Source organism: Aethalodelphis obliquidens, unplaced genomic scaffold (assembly GCF_003676395.1).
Source record: "Aethalodelphis obliquidens isolate GAN/ISIS:26980383/991018 unplaced genomic scaffold, ASM367639v1 scaffold23, whole genome shotgun sequence".
NCBI classification, from domain to species: Eukaryota; Metazoa; Chordata; class Mammalia; order Artiodactyla; family Delphinidae; genus Aethalodelphis; species Aethalodelphis obliquidens.
The window spans coordinates 26266238-26281870 of NW_020837967.1; the positions used below are offsets into that span (position 1 = coordinate 26266238).

Genomic DNA, 15633 nt, shown 5'->3' on the forward strand with positions numbered 1-15633 from the left:
CACAATTGCACTCACCATCACTCTCACCGTCGCATTCACCATCGCACTCATCATCGCTGTCACCATCACCCTTACCATGACTCACCATCACACTCACCACACACTCACCATCACTCTCACCATCACTCTCAGCATCGCACTCACGATTGCACTCACCGTCGCTCACCGTCGCGCTCACCGTTGCTCTCACCATCGCTCTCACCATCACTCTCACCATCGCAGTCACCATAGGCTCTCACCATGACTCACCATCACACTCACCATCACACCATCATTCTCACCATCACACCCACCATCACTCTCACCATCGCACTCACCATCACACTCACCATCGCTCTCACCATCGCACTCACCATCGCTCTCGCCGTTGCACTCACCATGACTCTCACCGTCACTCTCACCATCGCTCTCACCATTGCTCTCACCATCGCACTCACTGTGACTCACCATAACTCTCACCATGACACCGTCACTCTCACCATCACTCTCACCATTGCACTCACCATTGCTCTCACCATCCCACTCACCGTCGCTCCCACCATCGCACCCACCATCGCACTCCCCATCGCTCTCACCATCACACTCACCATCAATATGAAACATTGAGTACTTACCACGTGCAGGACTGTTCAAGTGTATTAACTTATTTAAACTCATTGACTCCCCCATGAACTGCACCACGTAAATTATATCACAGTTGAATGAGTGTCTTTTCACCCTAATGATATTACTAAGGAATAGGTAATCATTTTTACTACTCTTGAAATCAATAATAGTGAAATTCTACGTTCTTTTTACATAATTTCATGTTTTGAATCTCTGATCTTGGCGATTGTGATTACATTACATTTGTGTGTGTGTGTGTATATATTTGTATAAAGTGAGACCTGTATCATTATACATTGACTTAGCTTGAGCTACCGTAAAAATATTTTTGCTGAATTGTAAATAAGAGCTGGTTTAGGCAGGATGCCAGGTTTTTATGAGAATAAATGTAACCCACCAAGAACACTTCAGAATGCAGTGGAGAGAAGGTTTTTTTTTTTTCTTTTATCCTGTCTGGAGTATTTTGGATCTTTTTGGCCAAATACAGCCCAAGGAATGTTTCAGTTTGATCAAATCTCTCAAGTTTCGTATCTGACTTCCAAAGTGGTACCCATGCATGTGGTTGTGAATCATCACTGGTTATCAGAATATTATAAGGCTTTGGAAAGATAACAGACACGCTAATCAGAAGTCCATAATTTATGAGTTTTCGCTGGTTAAATATCTTGTAAAGCTGTCTTTCTAATGAACAGCAGCTCTTATTCAGACCAGAAATAGCAACAGTCCCATGTGTTGTAGACCCCAGGAGGTCTCGGTGTTTTTGTAGACAGCAGACAGAAATAAAAAGAATTTTGTCCTTTTTACCTCATGGAATCCCGCTGGAAAATGAAACATGAGCTCTGAGTTGATGCTGACTTCTGCCAGGTCACCTCCCTGAAGAGTCCCGGGCAAGCACTGCTGCAGCATTTCTTGGACAGGAGTCTGCCGTCCCGGGGACGAGACGGATGGTCAGTGCAGGCTGCTCCCGGGACACCGCGCTACTGTCTGCTTGCAGGGAGCTTCCAGTGAGAGCACGCGCAACCTGCATCTGTTGCCTTGACTCTTTCCAGGGGTGTCACATACCTCCAAATCAGAGTCTCATTTAGCCTGAGTGCTACGCAGTTTGTTGTTGTCATTGTTTTTAAAAAAAAAAAAAAGCGTGGCTACAAATAATGCCACACCAAGTATGGTTTGTTCTGGCTTACTTCTGGGAACTTGATTTTGGACGTTCAGTAACGCAAATGTTTTTGAAGCTATATATTATTAGGAACTCTTTGGAAACCACAAAACCATTTTAATGGACCATGCTATCAATTTTCTCTTCTAAAGAAGTTTTTCCTATTCATGACTCACTTCACTTTTTGGCTAACATTGAGGGAAATGTAATAACGATTAAGGAAAGGAATGTATGCATTTTCTTCTTTTTTTTTTTTTGAAGGCTTGTACACATTTTCTGTCTCGGGTTATGTAAACTTGGAGGACTGTAAAATGACCACCGCATAAGGTAAAAACAGGCCTGTTAATATGTACATCTTTGGAATTTAAAAATCCAAAAGCTTCCCTTGCTTCTCTGGAGAAGAGCTTTGCCTGATGGGCCAGAGTACAGATCCGGGAAAAGCGACACGTTCCAGCTGTCAGTTTCACACACCTTAAGCGAAATTAATGAGATCACACTCTGCGGTGACGCTTTGTGTTTTATTTCCATTTTATAGGTCTGTATGAGCTGCTGGCGGCTCTGCCAGCCCAGCTGCGGCCACATGTGGACAGCCAGGAAGACCTGACCTTCCTCTGGGATGTGTTTGGTGAAAAAAGCCTGCATTCACTAGTCAAGGTAAACCATGCTGTTGTCAGATGATCTTCGCGGAAAAACATATGGAAAAATATTTTGAGCACCATCTAGTAAACCAGAGATCAAATTGTTGCCCTCTGAAAACAAAACAGCCTTGTTCCATTTCACTGCCGGGCGTGGAAGTTGTTAAAAGGATTCCACCAAAAATACATAGATGATTTCACTTAATGGTGGTGATCTGGCTGTGCATACTGATGGAGCATGCCCGTGCTTGCCCTTGTTTAGAAAAGGAATGTGAAATAGTAGCAGGAAGGGTTAGACTCCTCATGGTCAACGTTCATGAGCTGGAATTTAACTTAAATAAATAAATGTTCGCAGCAAAAGTTAGAAGGAATATATTTTCTGAGGTTCGGGATGACAGCTGTTCAGCAGCTACATTAATTTAAAATAATTTCCTCTAATAAAGTCAAGTGAAATTCTAGCAAAGCTGTTTCTTCTCCTGGCACGGTGCCACTGAAACGGAATTTTGTGCATAAACACAGGGACGCTAAAGAGGAATAAAAAGCAGTGTGGGAGACCGTTTTAGCCGCGCGTCACGCCGTGGAAATGATCAGCCACTAGAAACCAGATCTTGCCGCACAGCAACGCTGGGAGTGAGCAGAACTCTTAAAATAGCAAGACGAGAACAAGGAACTTACTGGAAAATATGCCACTCTTGCTTCTGGAAATAGGAGTTGCATTTTCTCTCTTTTAACTCAAGCTGAAGGAAATTTAGAGTCTTACTCGAGGCTGGACGAGCTGGACACGTATGCCTCAACAGTATCTGGTCCCGTCCTCCATTCAGCTCGACCTGTTACGGTTGTCTGTTGTGATGAGAGGCTTTTTGACCGATGTATAGTATTTGGAAGTGAGTGACTCCTGAGGGACGGTTGCTTCACAGGACAGGACAATACTTGCTGCGTTTTTCTCTTGTCAGATTTGCTGCAGTTTGTGGGCTTCAGGCAGTGGCAGTTCTCAAGAAGTTAGCGTGTTGATGTGCGACACTCTCCTAGCAATACATTTAAAGAGTGCTTTATTGGTTTGTTTAGTTTTTCTATAATTGCCAAGATACCTTTGTATTCTGAATAATTTTAGGTCTTTTAGTTGCTCTCTTGGGATGTGTTAGAAATGGTTTTGGGCTTATAATTGATGAAGTTTATCACTTACTGAGGCAGTCATGAAAATATTCCTGTATTAAATGTTTGGAAGTTGGATAGTTATGGATTTGATTAGATTGATTTGATCTCTTGAGAGAAGGAATAAAACACATTTCACGTGGCATCATCACTCCTTAATCAGTAAACAAACATGCCCCCCAAACAATGGATGTGTGTGTGTTTGTATTTATTTATAACGTGACTACTATCTCAGTTTCCTTGCCTATAAAATGGAAATTATGATACTTATTGACAAGGTTGTTTGTGAGTTTCAAATAAGATAGCAAAGGTCTCAGTTCTTTTTGTAGTTATAGAGGTTAGGCAAATGTAATTATTAAGAAAAAAATGAATATCATAGCATGTGAAGGACCAAAAAGAATTGACAGAGATGGTTGTTATTTTTATTAATAGAATAAGACTAATGTGTAAAAAATTTTTTCGTTACACTAGTTGTTGAGTTTTCAGCATAGGTTGTTATTCCAAGTATGTGTCCGTAATTAAGTGGCTAGGAAGCAAACTGTTATCGATATCTGGTTTATAAAAACAGTGCAGCAAATGAATTGATATTGCTAGTATTTTAAATAGCATAACAGCGTGTGTACTGTCCCAAACGTTTTTCAGTAGTTGCCGTAAAGTGTATTTTTAAAATCAGCTTTAGTGTGTAACTCTAGTACGTCCTCCCTTTCTTAACCACTCCCCACTCCCCACTGGGGACTCCAGGGTGTCCTCCGACTGACCCATTATGTTAGTTTTCAAGTAGGAAAGCCTAGGATGCCCTGCAGGAGGTAGGTCTCATGGGACAGTAGTTTAAACAGCCGGGACAGCCTGCTTAGCTGGCTTCCAAGTGCCTCTGCTGAAGGGTGGAGGAGAGAAGGCTTCGGCTTCTGGACGTAAATCTCAGCAGAGCAAAAGGAATTTGTTTGAAAAGAGTTGTTTTTAGACTGAATCATAATGTGCTCTGACGTTACGCTCTTCTGCCTGCAGCTGACGCTGTTGGTATATGGGTTGGAACTGGGTGAATGTAAAACCTGATTTTTTCTAGCCCCAGATTTTCACAGTTCTCATCTTCTTTTAGGTAAAAAAGAAAGTGGTTGTTAAATCACCACACGGTTTTGAATGCAGACAGCTTGCTGGTCTGATGTAAAATGTACTTAAGAAGAGGTAGGTTTGGTGTCAGGGTCTGTGGCAGGTGTAGCACATGCCACCGTAGGAATTTGAGCTCCACTCTGGGGCAGTACTGGAGGTTGTGAGCTTGTCGCTGGAAAAGAGCTATGATGATCCTATACTGTGTTACCTGCGGATTTCTTTTTTTAAAGAAAAACTTCTAAATAGAAAAGTTGAATAATAAAAACTCTGAGCACGAGATCCTGAAAAAGGGTTAGGCTGAGGGTGAGGTCAGAAGAAAGATGGTCCTGGTAGAAGACCTAGGAAATACCATATATAATGTGAGGCAAGACAAGGGTATCCATTTTCACATGACCTAGTGAAGCTGATAGATCATCAGTCCGCATAGAGCCACATTTTGGACCCACGTTTTGCAAATACACAGAACCATGAATCGTGTAGTTTGTGTCTGAACCTCATTTCTAAATTTATCTCCCATCCTTGTGTTTTCTCCTACTGAGATTCCTTTACTTACCTTACATTTTATTTTATTCAGTGGCGTTGTATGTATTTTTATACTCTGGTTTCAGTTCACTTTAGAACAAGATGTGGCTTAAAGACTTCCATAACTGTATTATATTTATTGTAAAGAAGCCTGGTAGTTTTGTTTCTTCAAGAAATTTTTGTTCTTATTTCACAATTGTGTTGGATTTCTAGGATAAGAATGTCAAACTTTTAGTACCTTTTAAATAGCTGTGTATGCTTTTTCTCCCCTTTCAAATAGTTGCATACACGTATGGGGACAGGAGGAAAAAAAGGTAGCAATCTGAATTTTATCCTTTTGGGATTCGGAAGTATTTCAACAAAACACAAACAGATTATTTTCAAGAAAAATTTCCTGATGTGATTGAATTACTGTGTGTATTTCTGTGATTTCAGTCTTATAGGAGTAAGGATAAAACTCACTAGACCCTTATAACATTGCGTTACGTAGTTTTAATTTCCGATGATTGATTCTTTGTTGGCGCTGTCTTTGTTGACGTCTTACTATATGCCAGACACCGTGTAGGTCCCCAGGGCTAAGCTTTCCGGCAGGGCGGGTGCAGCCCCTTGTTTTCTGGCGTCTCCAGCCCCCCAGAGGGCTTGTAGATGCAGCGATGGGCAGTTGCAGCATCCCGGGGCTGCCCGTGTTCACAGCTGTTACGGGACACGCGAGGTGTCTCCCTCAGTGCTGGCCTCTGAGAGGTGCTCAAGGAGGATTCGGTAGTTTAAGCTAAAACCTGCAGGTTGAATCCGAGTTGCTCAGGTAAGGATTTATGCGGGAGGAGGGGGCGGTCAGGCAAAAGAAATAACTGTATTGTACAAACACCAGGAGGCAGGTGTGAAGCTCGCGTCTTCAGGATGGAGGCTGCCAGCTCCTCTGGGCTGCAGGTTCTCTCCTCACCCACGTCAAGGTTGCTTCTAGCCTTGGGCAGTTATGAATGCAACTCCGCTAACCGTTTGTGTGCAGGTTTGTGTGGGCGTTGAGTCTTCCGGTCATCTGGGTGAGTGCCGAGCAGCATGGTTCCTGGGTCATGTGGTAAGACTGGAGCTTCCTGGGAAGCTGCCAGTCTGCCTTCAAAGCGGCTGTGCTGTTCTGCGTTCCCGCCCGCGGTGCCTGAGGGCGCCTGTTGTTCTGCATCCTTGTCAGCATCTGGTGGTGTCGGTTTTGTGGATGTTGGCCGTTCTGGTAAGTGTGTAATGGTGTCTCGTGACTGTTTCAGTTGCAGCTCTCTTATGTCGTGATGTGGAGCATCTTTTCGCTGCTTAGTTGTCATCTGTGTATCTTCTTTGTTGAAGTGTCTATTCGGATCTTTTGTCTGTGTTTTAAATGGGTTGTTTCCCCCTTATTGTTGCGTTTTATCATTTCTTTGTCTTTCTTGGATACAAGTCTTTTATCAGATATGTGTTTTGCAAATATTTTCTCCCAGGATGTGACGTGTCTTCATTTTCATAATGGTGTCCTCACAGAGCAGAAGTTTTTAATTTTAATAAAGTTCATCTTAAGTTTTCTTTCATGGGTCGTGCTTTTGGAGATGTATCAGAAACTCATTGCCATACCCAGGGTCACCTAGGTTTTCTCCTCTGTTATCCTCTACAATTTTTACATTTAGCTCTGTGATTGATTTTGAGTTAATTTTTGTGAAAGGTGTAACTTCTATGTCTACGTTCAAATTTTTGCATATTGAATATCCGATTTTTCTAGCATCAATTGTTGAAAAGACCATTCTGTCTCCATTGAATTGCCTTTTCTCCTCTGTGAAAGGTCAGTTGATTTTTATTGTGTGGGTCTATTTCTGGGCTCTCTGTTGTGTTCCACTGATCTATTTGTCTGTTTTTTCACCAATACTACCTTCTTGATTACTGTAGCTTTTATTTTCTTTTTTAAAATTTTTTTTGGCTGTGTTGGGTCTTCGTTGCTGCGTGTGGGCTTTCTCTAGTTGTGGCGAGTGGGGGCTACTCTTCGTTGTGGTGCGCGGGCTTCTCATTGCGGTGGCTTCTCTTGTTGCCGAGCACGGACTGTAGACGCGTGGGCTTCAGTAGTTGTGGCGTGTGGGCTCATTAGTTGTGGCTCGTGGGCTCCAGAGCGCAGGCTCAGTAGTTGTGGCGCACGGACTTAGTTGCTCCACGGCATGTGGGATCTTCCTGGACTGGGGCTTGAACCCGTGTCCCCTGCATTGGCAGGCGGATTCTTAACCACTGTGCCGCCAGGGAAGCTTGATTACTGTAGCTTTATGGTACGTCTTGAGGTTGGGTGGTGTCCATCCTCTCACTCTTCTCAGTACTGTTTCAGGTATTCTGGGTCTTTCACCTACTCATGTAAACTTTAGGATCAGTTTGTCATAGCAACAAAATAACTTGCTTGAATTTTGATTGGGATTATGTTGAATAGATAGACCAAACTGGGAATAATTGACATCTTAATATTATGTATTCTTGCCCATGAGCATGGACTATCTCTCATTTATTGAGATCATCTTTGATTTCTTTCATCAGAGTTTTTGTACTTATTTATATTCTGTACGTATTTTGTTAGATTTATACCTAATTTTTGGATACTAATTTAATTTCAAATTCCAGTTGTTTATTGCTGGTGTATAGAAAAGTAATTGAGTTTTGTATATTAAATTTGTATCCTGAATCCTTGCTGTAGTCACTTAGTAGGTTTCAGAGGTTTTTTGTTGATTCTTTGGCATTTTCTATTAATACATAGATAATCATGTCATCTATGAACGAAGGCAGTTTTATTTCTTCCTTCCTAATCTGTATACCTTTTGTTTCCTTTTCTTACAGCATTAGTTAGGAATTTCAGTAAAGTATTGAGTATGAATGGAGAGCAGGAGGGGACCTCCTTGCCTTGTTATTGATCTTAGGGGGAAAGAATCTAGTTTTTCACCATTAAGTATGATGTTCGCTGTAGGTATTTTTACACATATTCTTTATCAAGTTGAGGAAGTCCTCTCTATTCCTAGTTTGTTGAGAGTTTTTATCATAAGTGGATGCTGGATTTTTTTTAATGATTTTTTGCATCTCTTGATATGATCAGATGACTTTTCTTATCCTGTTGATGTGGTGGATTTTACATTATTACTTCTTGGACCAGCCTTTGCATTCCTGGGAAAAATGCCCCTTGGTTTTGGTATATAATTCGTGTTATACATTGTTGGCTTTGATTTGCTAATGTTTTGTTGAGGATTTTTACGTCTCTGTTCATAAGAGATTCTAGTCTGTAGTTTTCCTTTCTTGTAATGTCTTTATCTGGTGTTGGTAGTAGAGCAATGCTTGGTATATGGTTAGGTGTATAGTTAGGAAGTGCACTCTCTGCTTTTATTTTTTCTGGAAGAGCTTGTAGGGAATTGGGATGATTTTTCCCTCAAATTCACCAGTGAAACCATCTGGGCCTAGTGCTTGCTGTTTGGGAAGGTTATTAATTATTGATTCAATTTCTTTAATAGATAGAAGCCTACTTAGATCACCTATTTATCCTTGTGTGAGAGTTTTTGTCTCTTGTATCTTTGAGGGAATTGGTGGAATCATGTATCAAATTTGAGGGCGTAGAATTATTTATAATCTTCTGTTATCTCTTAACATCCATGGGACTCATAATGCTGATGACTCTGCTATTAGTAGTAACTTGTGTTTCTCTCATTTTTCTTCTTGGATAGCCTGGCTGTAGGCTTATCAGTTAATCTTTTCAAAGAAACAGCTTTTGGTTTCATTGAGTTTTCCTGTTTCTTGTTTCAGTTCTATTGCTTTTTGCTTGTATTTTATTCTTTTTTTTCTCCTTGCTCTTTCTTTCTCAGTTTCCTAAGGTAGACACTTAAGTTACTGATTTTAGTTCTTTCTGTTTTTCTTACCTTCAATGCTATACTTTCCCGCTAACCACTACTTTTGCAGCATCCCACAGATTTTGATAAGTTGTATTTTCATTTATTGCAAAGTATTTAAAAAATTTATCTATCCTGAGACGTCTTCGTTGACCCGTGTGTTATTTAGAATTGTTGGTGAATTCCCAAATATGTGGAGATTTTACTGCTTTCTGTTGATTTCTGTTTTAACTCCATGTGATCAGAGAGCATATGCTGTGTGATTTCCGTTCTTTTAAATTTGCTAAGGTGTGTTATGGCTCGGAATGTGGTCGGTCTTGTTCTGTGTGAGCTTGAGAAGAATGTGTATACTGCTATTGTTAGATGAAGTGTTAGATTCAGTTGCTTGATGATGCTGTTTGGTTCAACCATATCCTTACTGACTTCCTGCCTGCTGGATCTGTCAATTACTGATAGAAGAGTGTTGAAGTTTCTGAGTATAATAGTGGCTTTGTTCATTTCTCCTTGCAATTTTTTAAAAATAAATTTATTTATTTATTTTTGGCTGTGTTGGGTCTTTGTTTCTGAGGGTGGGCTTGCTCTAGTTGCAACGAGAGGGGGCTACTCTTCATTGGGTGCATGGGCTTCTCATTGCAGTGGCTTCTCTTGTTGCAGAGCACGGGCTCTAGGTACACAGGCTTCAGTAGTTGCGGCTCGTGGGCTCTAGAGTGCAGGCTCAGTAGTTGTGTCACGCAGGCTTAGTTGCTCCATGGCACGTGGGATCTTCCCGGACCAGGGCTTGACTGTCCCCTGCATTGGCAGGTGGATTCTTAACCACTGTGCCACCAGGGGAGCCCTTTCCTTGCAGTTTCACCAGTTTTGCCTCATGTATTTTGACACTCTTGTTAGGTGCATACACGTTAAGGATTGTTATGTTTTCTCAGAGAAATAACCCCGTTTCCATTATGTAATTCCCTCGTTTATCCCTTATAGTATTCCCTGTTCTGCTCCCGCTGTGTCTGAAATAGATGCAGGTACTCCAGCTTTCTTCGCATGGTTTATCTTTCTCCATTCCTTTACTTTTAATCAATCTGTGTCTTTATATTTAAGGTGGGTTTCTTGTAGGCAGTAGGTTCTTCCTTATTTAATCTGCTCTCACAGTCTTTGTCTTTTAATTGGTATATTTGGACCATTCATATTTAAAGTGATTGTTGACATAGCTGAGTTATATTTGCCATATTTGCCACTGATTTCTATTCATAACACTTGTTTTTTTTTTAACGTTTTTATCACCCTTTCTTCCTTCTCTGCTTTTAGTAGAACACCTTATATGATTCCATTTATTCTTTCTTAACATATCAAAGATTTCTTAGTGCTTGCCCTAGAGTTTGCTGCATGCATTACAACTAATCTAGGTCTACTTTCAAGTAACACTGTACCATTTCACAGGTAGTTGCAGGTACCTTATAAAGAATCTTCTTAATTCCTTTTTTCCCACCCTTTGTAACATTGCTGTCATTCATTTCACTTATCCATAGACTGTAGTCACCCAACACGTTACTGCTATTTGAACAAACAGTTATCAGATCACTTAAGAATAATAAAACTGAAAGTTTTGTTTTACCTTTATTTACTCCTACTCTGATGCTCTTCTCTTCTTAATGTATTTCCGAGTGCCTGACCTACATCACTTTCCTTGTCTCTTGAAGAACTTCTTTTAACACTTGTTGCAAGGCAGGTCTACTGACAGCAGATTTCTTAAATTTAAATTTGTTTGTTTATTCCTCCTTTACTTTGTAAGTACAGCTTCACTGGATACAGAATTCTAGGGTGCTGTTTTTTCCTTTCAACACTTTAAATATTTTACTCCAGTTTCTTCCTGCTTGCATAGTTTCTGACGAGGTGTCTGATGTAATTCTTGTCTTTGTCTTATATAGGTAAGGTGTTTTTTCACTTGAACTTCTTTCAAGGTTTTCTCTTCATTTTTGGATCTTGCAGTTTGAGTATGGTGTACCAAAGCGTAGATTACTGGGGATTTATTCTGTCGGATGTATTCTGAGCTTCCTGGGCCTGTGGTTTGGTGTTTTGTCATTAATTTTGGAGAATTTTCAGCCATTATTACTTGGAATATTTCTTCTTTCTCTCTCTGTTCTCCTTCTGGTGTTCCCATTATGTGTATGTAACACCTTTTGTAATTGTCCTGTAGTTCTTGGGTATTCTGTTCCTTTTTAAAATTTTCATCCTATTTCTCTTTGTGTTTCAGTCTGGGGAATTTCCATTAACATATTTGCAATCTTACTGATTCTTTCCTTGGCCATGTCCAGTCTACTGATGAGCACATCAAAAGCATTCTTCATTTCTGTTATGGTGTTCTTCATTTCTAGCATTTCACTTTGATTCTCTCTTAGAGTTTCCATCTCTCTGCTTACATTTTCCGTCTGTTCTTGCATGTTGTCCACTTTTTCCATTAGAGCCATTAGCCTGTTTATCACACGTATTTCAAGTTCTCTGTTTCATAGTTCCAAAGTCTGTGTCAGAGTTGAGTCTAGTTCTGATGCTTGCTTTATCTCTTCAGACCGTGTTTTTATTGCCTTTTATCATGCTTTGTGATTTTCTGTTGAAAGTTGGACATGATGTATTGGGTAATAGGTGCTGAGGTAATTAGGCTTTTCATGTGAGTTTTTATGTTGACCTGGCTGTGTTCAATGTTGGCTGTAGCTCTCAGTGTCTCCCCTCCCCTGTCCCCTTTGTCTTTCCTTAAGAACTCTCTTGGAGTCTGTGTCTTATGGCTCTCTCAGTTACAATCCACTGTTACTTTACTAGAGCCCTGTTGATGGTGGTGAGTTGTAGGGGAGAGGAATTGTTATATAATCTTCTGATTAAATGTCAGCTTCTGGGCTCTGAGGGCCTTCAGAAACATTTCTTAGCCTCCTTTTTTTTTTTCTCTCTCTTTCCTTTCTCCCCTTATTTGAGACAGGAAGGCCAGAGGGGGCTAGGGTTATCTTACTGCCCTTTCCCCAGGTCAAATAAAGCTCCCCTCCATTAGAGGGGAGGACTTTGTTATGGAGAAAGCTCTTGGCCTTTGTATTTCACAATGATTACCTTTCTCCTTCCCCTGCTTGAAATAATAGGGGATTTTCTCCTGTCACCATGAGAACTTGGTGGGGCTCCCGGAGGGAAGTGCAAGGGTCTCCTCCAAGACTGGGTCCCCAGGAGTTTTTAACCCTCGGACTAGTCACATTTGCCCACCATCAGTTTGTCAATGTCACCAGTTAAGGGTCCCTACAAGTTTCTGGCCCCAGTAACATGTGCCCCTGCTAAGCTGATTTCAGCCACGACTCTCTGCATTCCTGTCTGTCCTGATTTCAGAGTGGCACTGTGTCCTGCAACTCCCATTCTCCTTACATGTCTGAGCTGAAACCAGAAATCTCCCTTTGCCATCTTTTTTATTTGGCTGTCATTTGATTACTGATGTGTAAGAGTTCTTTATGTATTTTGGATAATAGCTCCTTACCAAATTACATTTGTAATTGGAAATGTTTGATTTCTCTTCTGAAAGATGTCTTGCAGTTTTGTTTTTAATGGAACGCATGACGCCGTGGGCAGAGTAGCTGAGAAGTGCAAGCAGGGTGTGAGGGGTAACTCGGCGGGGGCGTTATTTTCAATCTCCACATTAATATGAATTTGTGAAGTTTTTATGCTCATGAATTTAGGTAGAATTTTAAAAGTGAAAATCTTAATCTTGAGTCTGAAAATAAGTCTTGAGCAGATGCTCAGAAAGCAACCTGTGAATGAGAATGTACTTTAAAAATGTTATATCTCCAACCTGGAAACTTGAGGAAACGAGAAACCAGCTGGAAGGTAATGCTTGATCTTAATCTTTCACTAATTCCAGTTTTCTTAATCATTAGCACCATGAGACTTGCTTGGAAAGTAGTTATTTCCAGGATAATTGATACAGTCAAGCTATAAAGAGAGAGAGAGAATTTTATTGAGCTGTGGTTTTATAATCATGCAGGCACTCCATGTTTTTCTCTTGCTTTAATCTAGAAGCAACGAAAAGCATCATATGGGGGGAAAGGTGATATTTACACGGTAGTAAATTCAAGGCTGAAAGGCTATTTAACAAGACACTGGTCCCGGGCTCTGCAGAAACAAATTGTGCTGTTTTGGGGGGGAGAGGGGGTGTTAGGTTCAGAGAGGAAGCCCGTTGGGGAGGTTATGTTACTTGCCTCTGCAATACCATTTGCCTCGGGTGGGAGGAAAAGGACAAGGCAGCCGACATTGCAAATGATCCCTGGCCACCTGGTCTGACAGAGCGGAGAATTGGGTGTCAGCAGCTGGTAACGCTCCTTGGCCAGTCAAAGGTAACTGTTCGGCCAGCTCTGTTGGAGCGGCCAGACGAAGTTATTTCTTACGTTATAGCTTACATTTTTTCAGGCACAGAAATATGTAAGGTCTGCCGAAGATAGGAATTCCTGAGACCCTGAGTAAATTGTTGCCCTTGTAATTCACCCTCTCAAAACAGAGGCCATATGTAACCCTTTTCAGAGATTTGCTTGGGACTGGGGATGGGTGAATAGGAGCAAGGACCATGGATACTCCATGGGGCTGTTTCCTCCTGCCGGGTCTGTGTTTAATATAATGGAAGAGCATCTTTTAAAAGTTACTGTGAGGGGCTTCCCTGGTGGCGCAGTGGTTGAGAGTCCGCCTGCCGATGCAGGGGACACGGGTTCGTGCCCCGGTCCGGGAGGATCCCACGTGCCGCGGAGCGGCTGGGCCCGTGAGCCATGGCCGCTGAGCCTGCGCGTCCGGAGCCTGTGCTCTGCAACGGGAGAGGCCACAGCGGTGAGAGGCCCGCGTACTGCAAAAAAAAAAAGTTACTGTAAGATTTATATATTTATTTGAATATGCTTAGCTTTAGAACAGTCATCTGAATTTGCATTTATTCATATTTGACTTGACAGAACGTACATTCTCCACAAACATGAATGTACAGGGTATCCTACCTGACTCAAGAACAGTTCATTCCCTAGAATGGATGGGGTCAGGACGTCAGTAACCCTCTCACTTCCCTTGTGGAGGCGACTCCCATGATTCTCCAATTTCAGAGACTTAATTCCAGTAGGGAAACATCCAGCTTCTCTAGGTTTTTCTACCTAACAGTGGCGTTGATGGGCACAGAGATGTGCCTGTCCCCCCTTGGTTAGGTTTTGCAGAATTGTTCTGCAGGTGATTGGACATACCCGGGTGGGGAGTGCCTGGCTTAGTGAACTGTGTGTTTGCAGTCCTAGTACCCTGGGTCATCCCTCCCTATCACCCCAGCTCTGGACTGTGCTGTTTCTGGAGGCCTTACCTTAACGTGAGGGCAGGCAGTAGTTCGCGTCCTCTTGCCGGGATGCCGTTGAGCCGTGAGCGTGGTCCTGATGCTCTGAATTGGTTCTCAGAGTACATTGACCGACGATGGTTGTGGACCCAGAGAGGAAAAGGGAGCAGGCTGTTCCTCAGGGCCCTGACGCAGTGTGACGTGGCAGGGTCACGTAGAGCTAGGTCCGCACTTCTCTAGGTTGTGTCGGAAGGTGTACAGGAACACATACGCTGTTCACAGAGAACTCCAGGTTCAAGGGAAATTTCACATGCTCTTGTGGGCTGGCTTGGAGACCTAGCTGCCATTTTAAACAGTATTTCTAGGGTATGTGTCCCCAAATCTAAACAAATGAGAATCACAAGTAAACTTTCGGTGTAAACTCCATTTGATTTGGGGGGAGGGACTGGGTAATGTTCCCTGAAGTTTATTTTGGTACGTTAGGCACTCTGCTCAGAATCATTACGTCAGCGAGTGGTTTCCATATGTGGCTGAAGGAGACCAAGGTAATTTCTAGAGGGAGGCGTCTTGTAACCTCCAGGACGACTTCATCATTCAGGTTAACTGCGGACCTTCTGTTGCTTCTTTTTCCCTTTTGCTCTCGCTTTTGCAGTCGTTGCATTCTCATTGCATTTGTCTAGTTGCCTTGCGAATATTGAGGCGTATTCTGTGTGTCCAGGTACCCAGCTGGCCCCTCTTGTGAGTACACATCTGAGGCAGTGGTTTAGAGCTGGGACTGTGGAGCCGTGTTGCTTGGCCTCAGATTCTCGCTGTGCCAGGCACACGGTGCCAGCAGTAAGATGATAGTAGCAATCGTAGGACTGTACTTCACCGTGTCTCCTTTTCCTTACATGTTAAACGGAGACAGTGGTAGTGCCTACCTTGTATGCTTCTTACCGGGAATGAAGGAATTAGCATATGAAACATGCTTTAAATGGACCTGGTACATGAGTCCCGTTGCTATTATTATCACCATAAACCTCCTCCATTGCTTTCTTCCTGTTAGCTGTGTTCCGTGCTTTATCCCAGGATTTCACTATTTTTCTCATTATCCCTTTGGCTGCACTTCTGCTTTTTCAGGATGATGTTTTCTTGCCTTAATAAACTTTTGTTCTTGCCTTTTTATTTCCTTTCTCTCTGTAAAATTGCAAAATGGAAATTAATACAGTCTATGATTTGAAATTCTTGAAAAAGTTCTTGAGTTGGCTAAATGTGTTTTCTAACTTCTCCTTCACTTTAAAAATGTCA

General features: G+C 41.9%; 1 protein-coding gene across 7 annotated transcripts in view; it reads left to right on the forward strand.

Annotated features, from left to right (window-relative positions):
* MPP7 (MAGUK p55 scaffold protein 7) overlaps positions 1-15633 on the forward strand; it is a 265180-nt gene that overhangs the window by 96736 nt on the left and 152811 nt on the right. For 6 of the 7 annotated variants that reach the window (XM_027122039.1, XM_027122036.1, XM_027122041.1 and 3 more), the window contains one exon: positions 2298-2416. The exons of the other annotated variant lie outside the window; for it this stretch is intronic. In XM_027122039.1, the coding sequence (XP_026977840.1) occupies positions 2298-2416 (119 nt within the window). The remainder of the gene's footprint in view (positions 1-2297; positions 2417-15633) is intronic. 7 annotated transcript variants of the gene reach the window in all.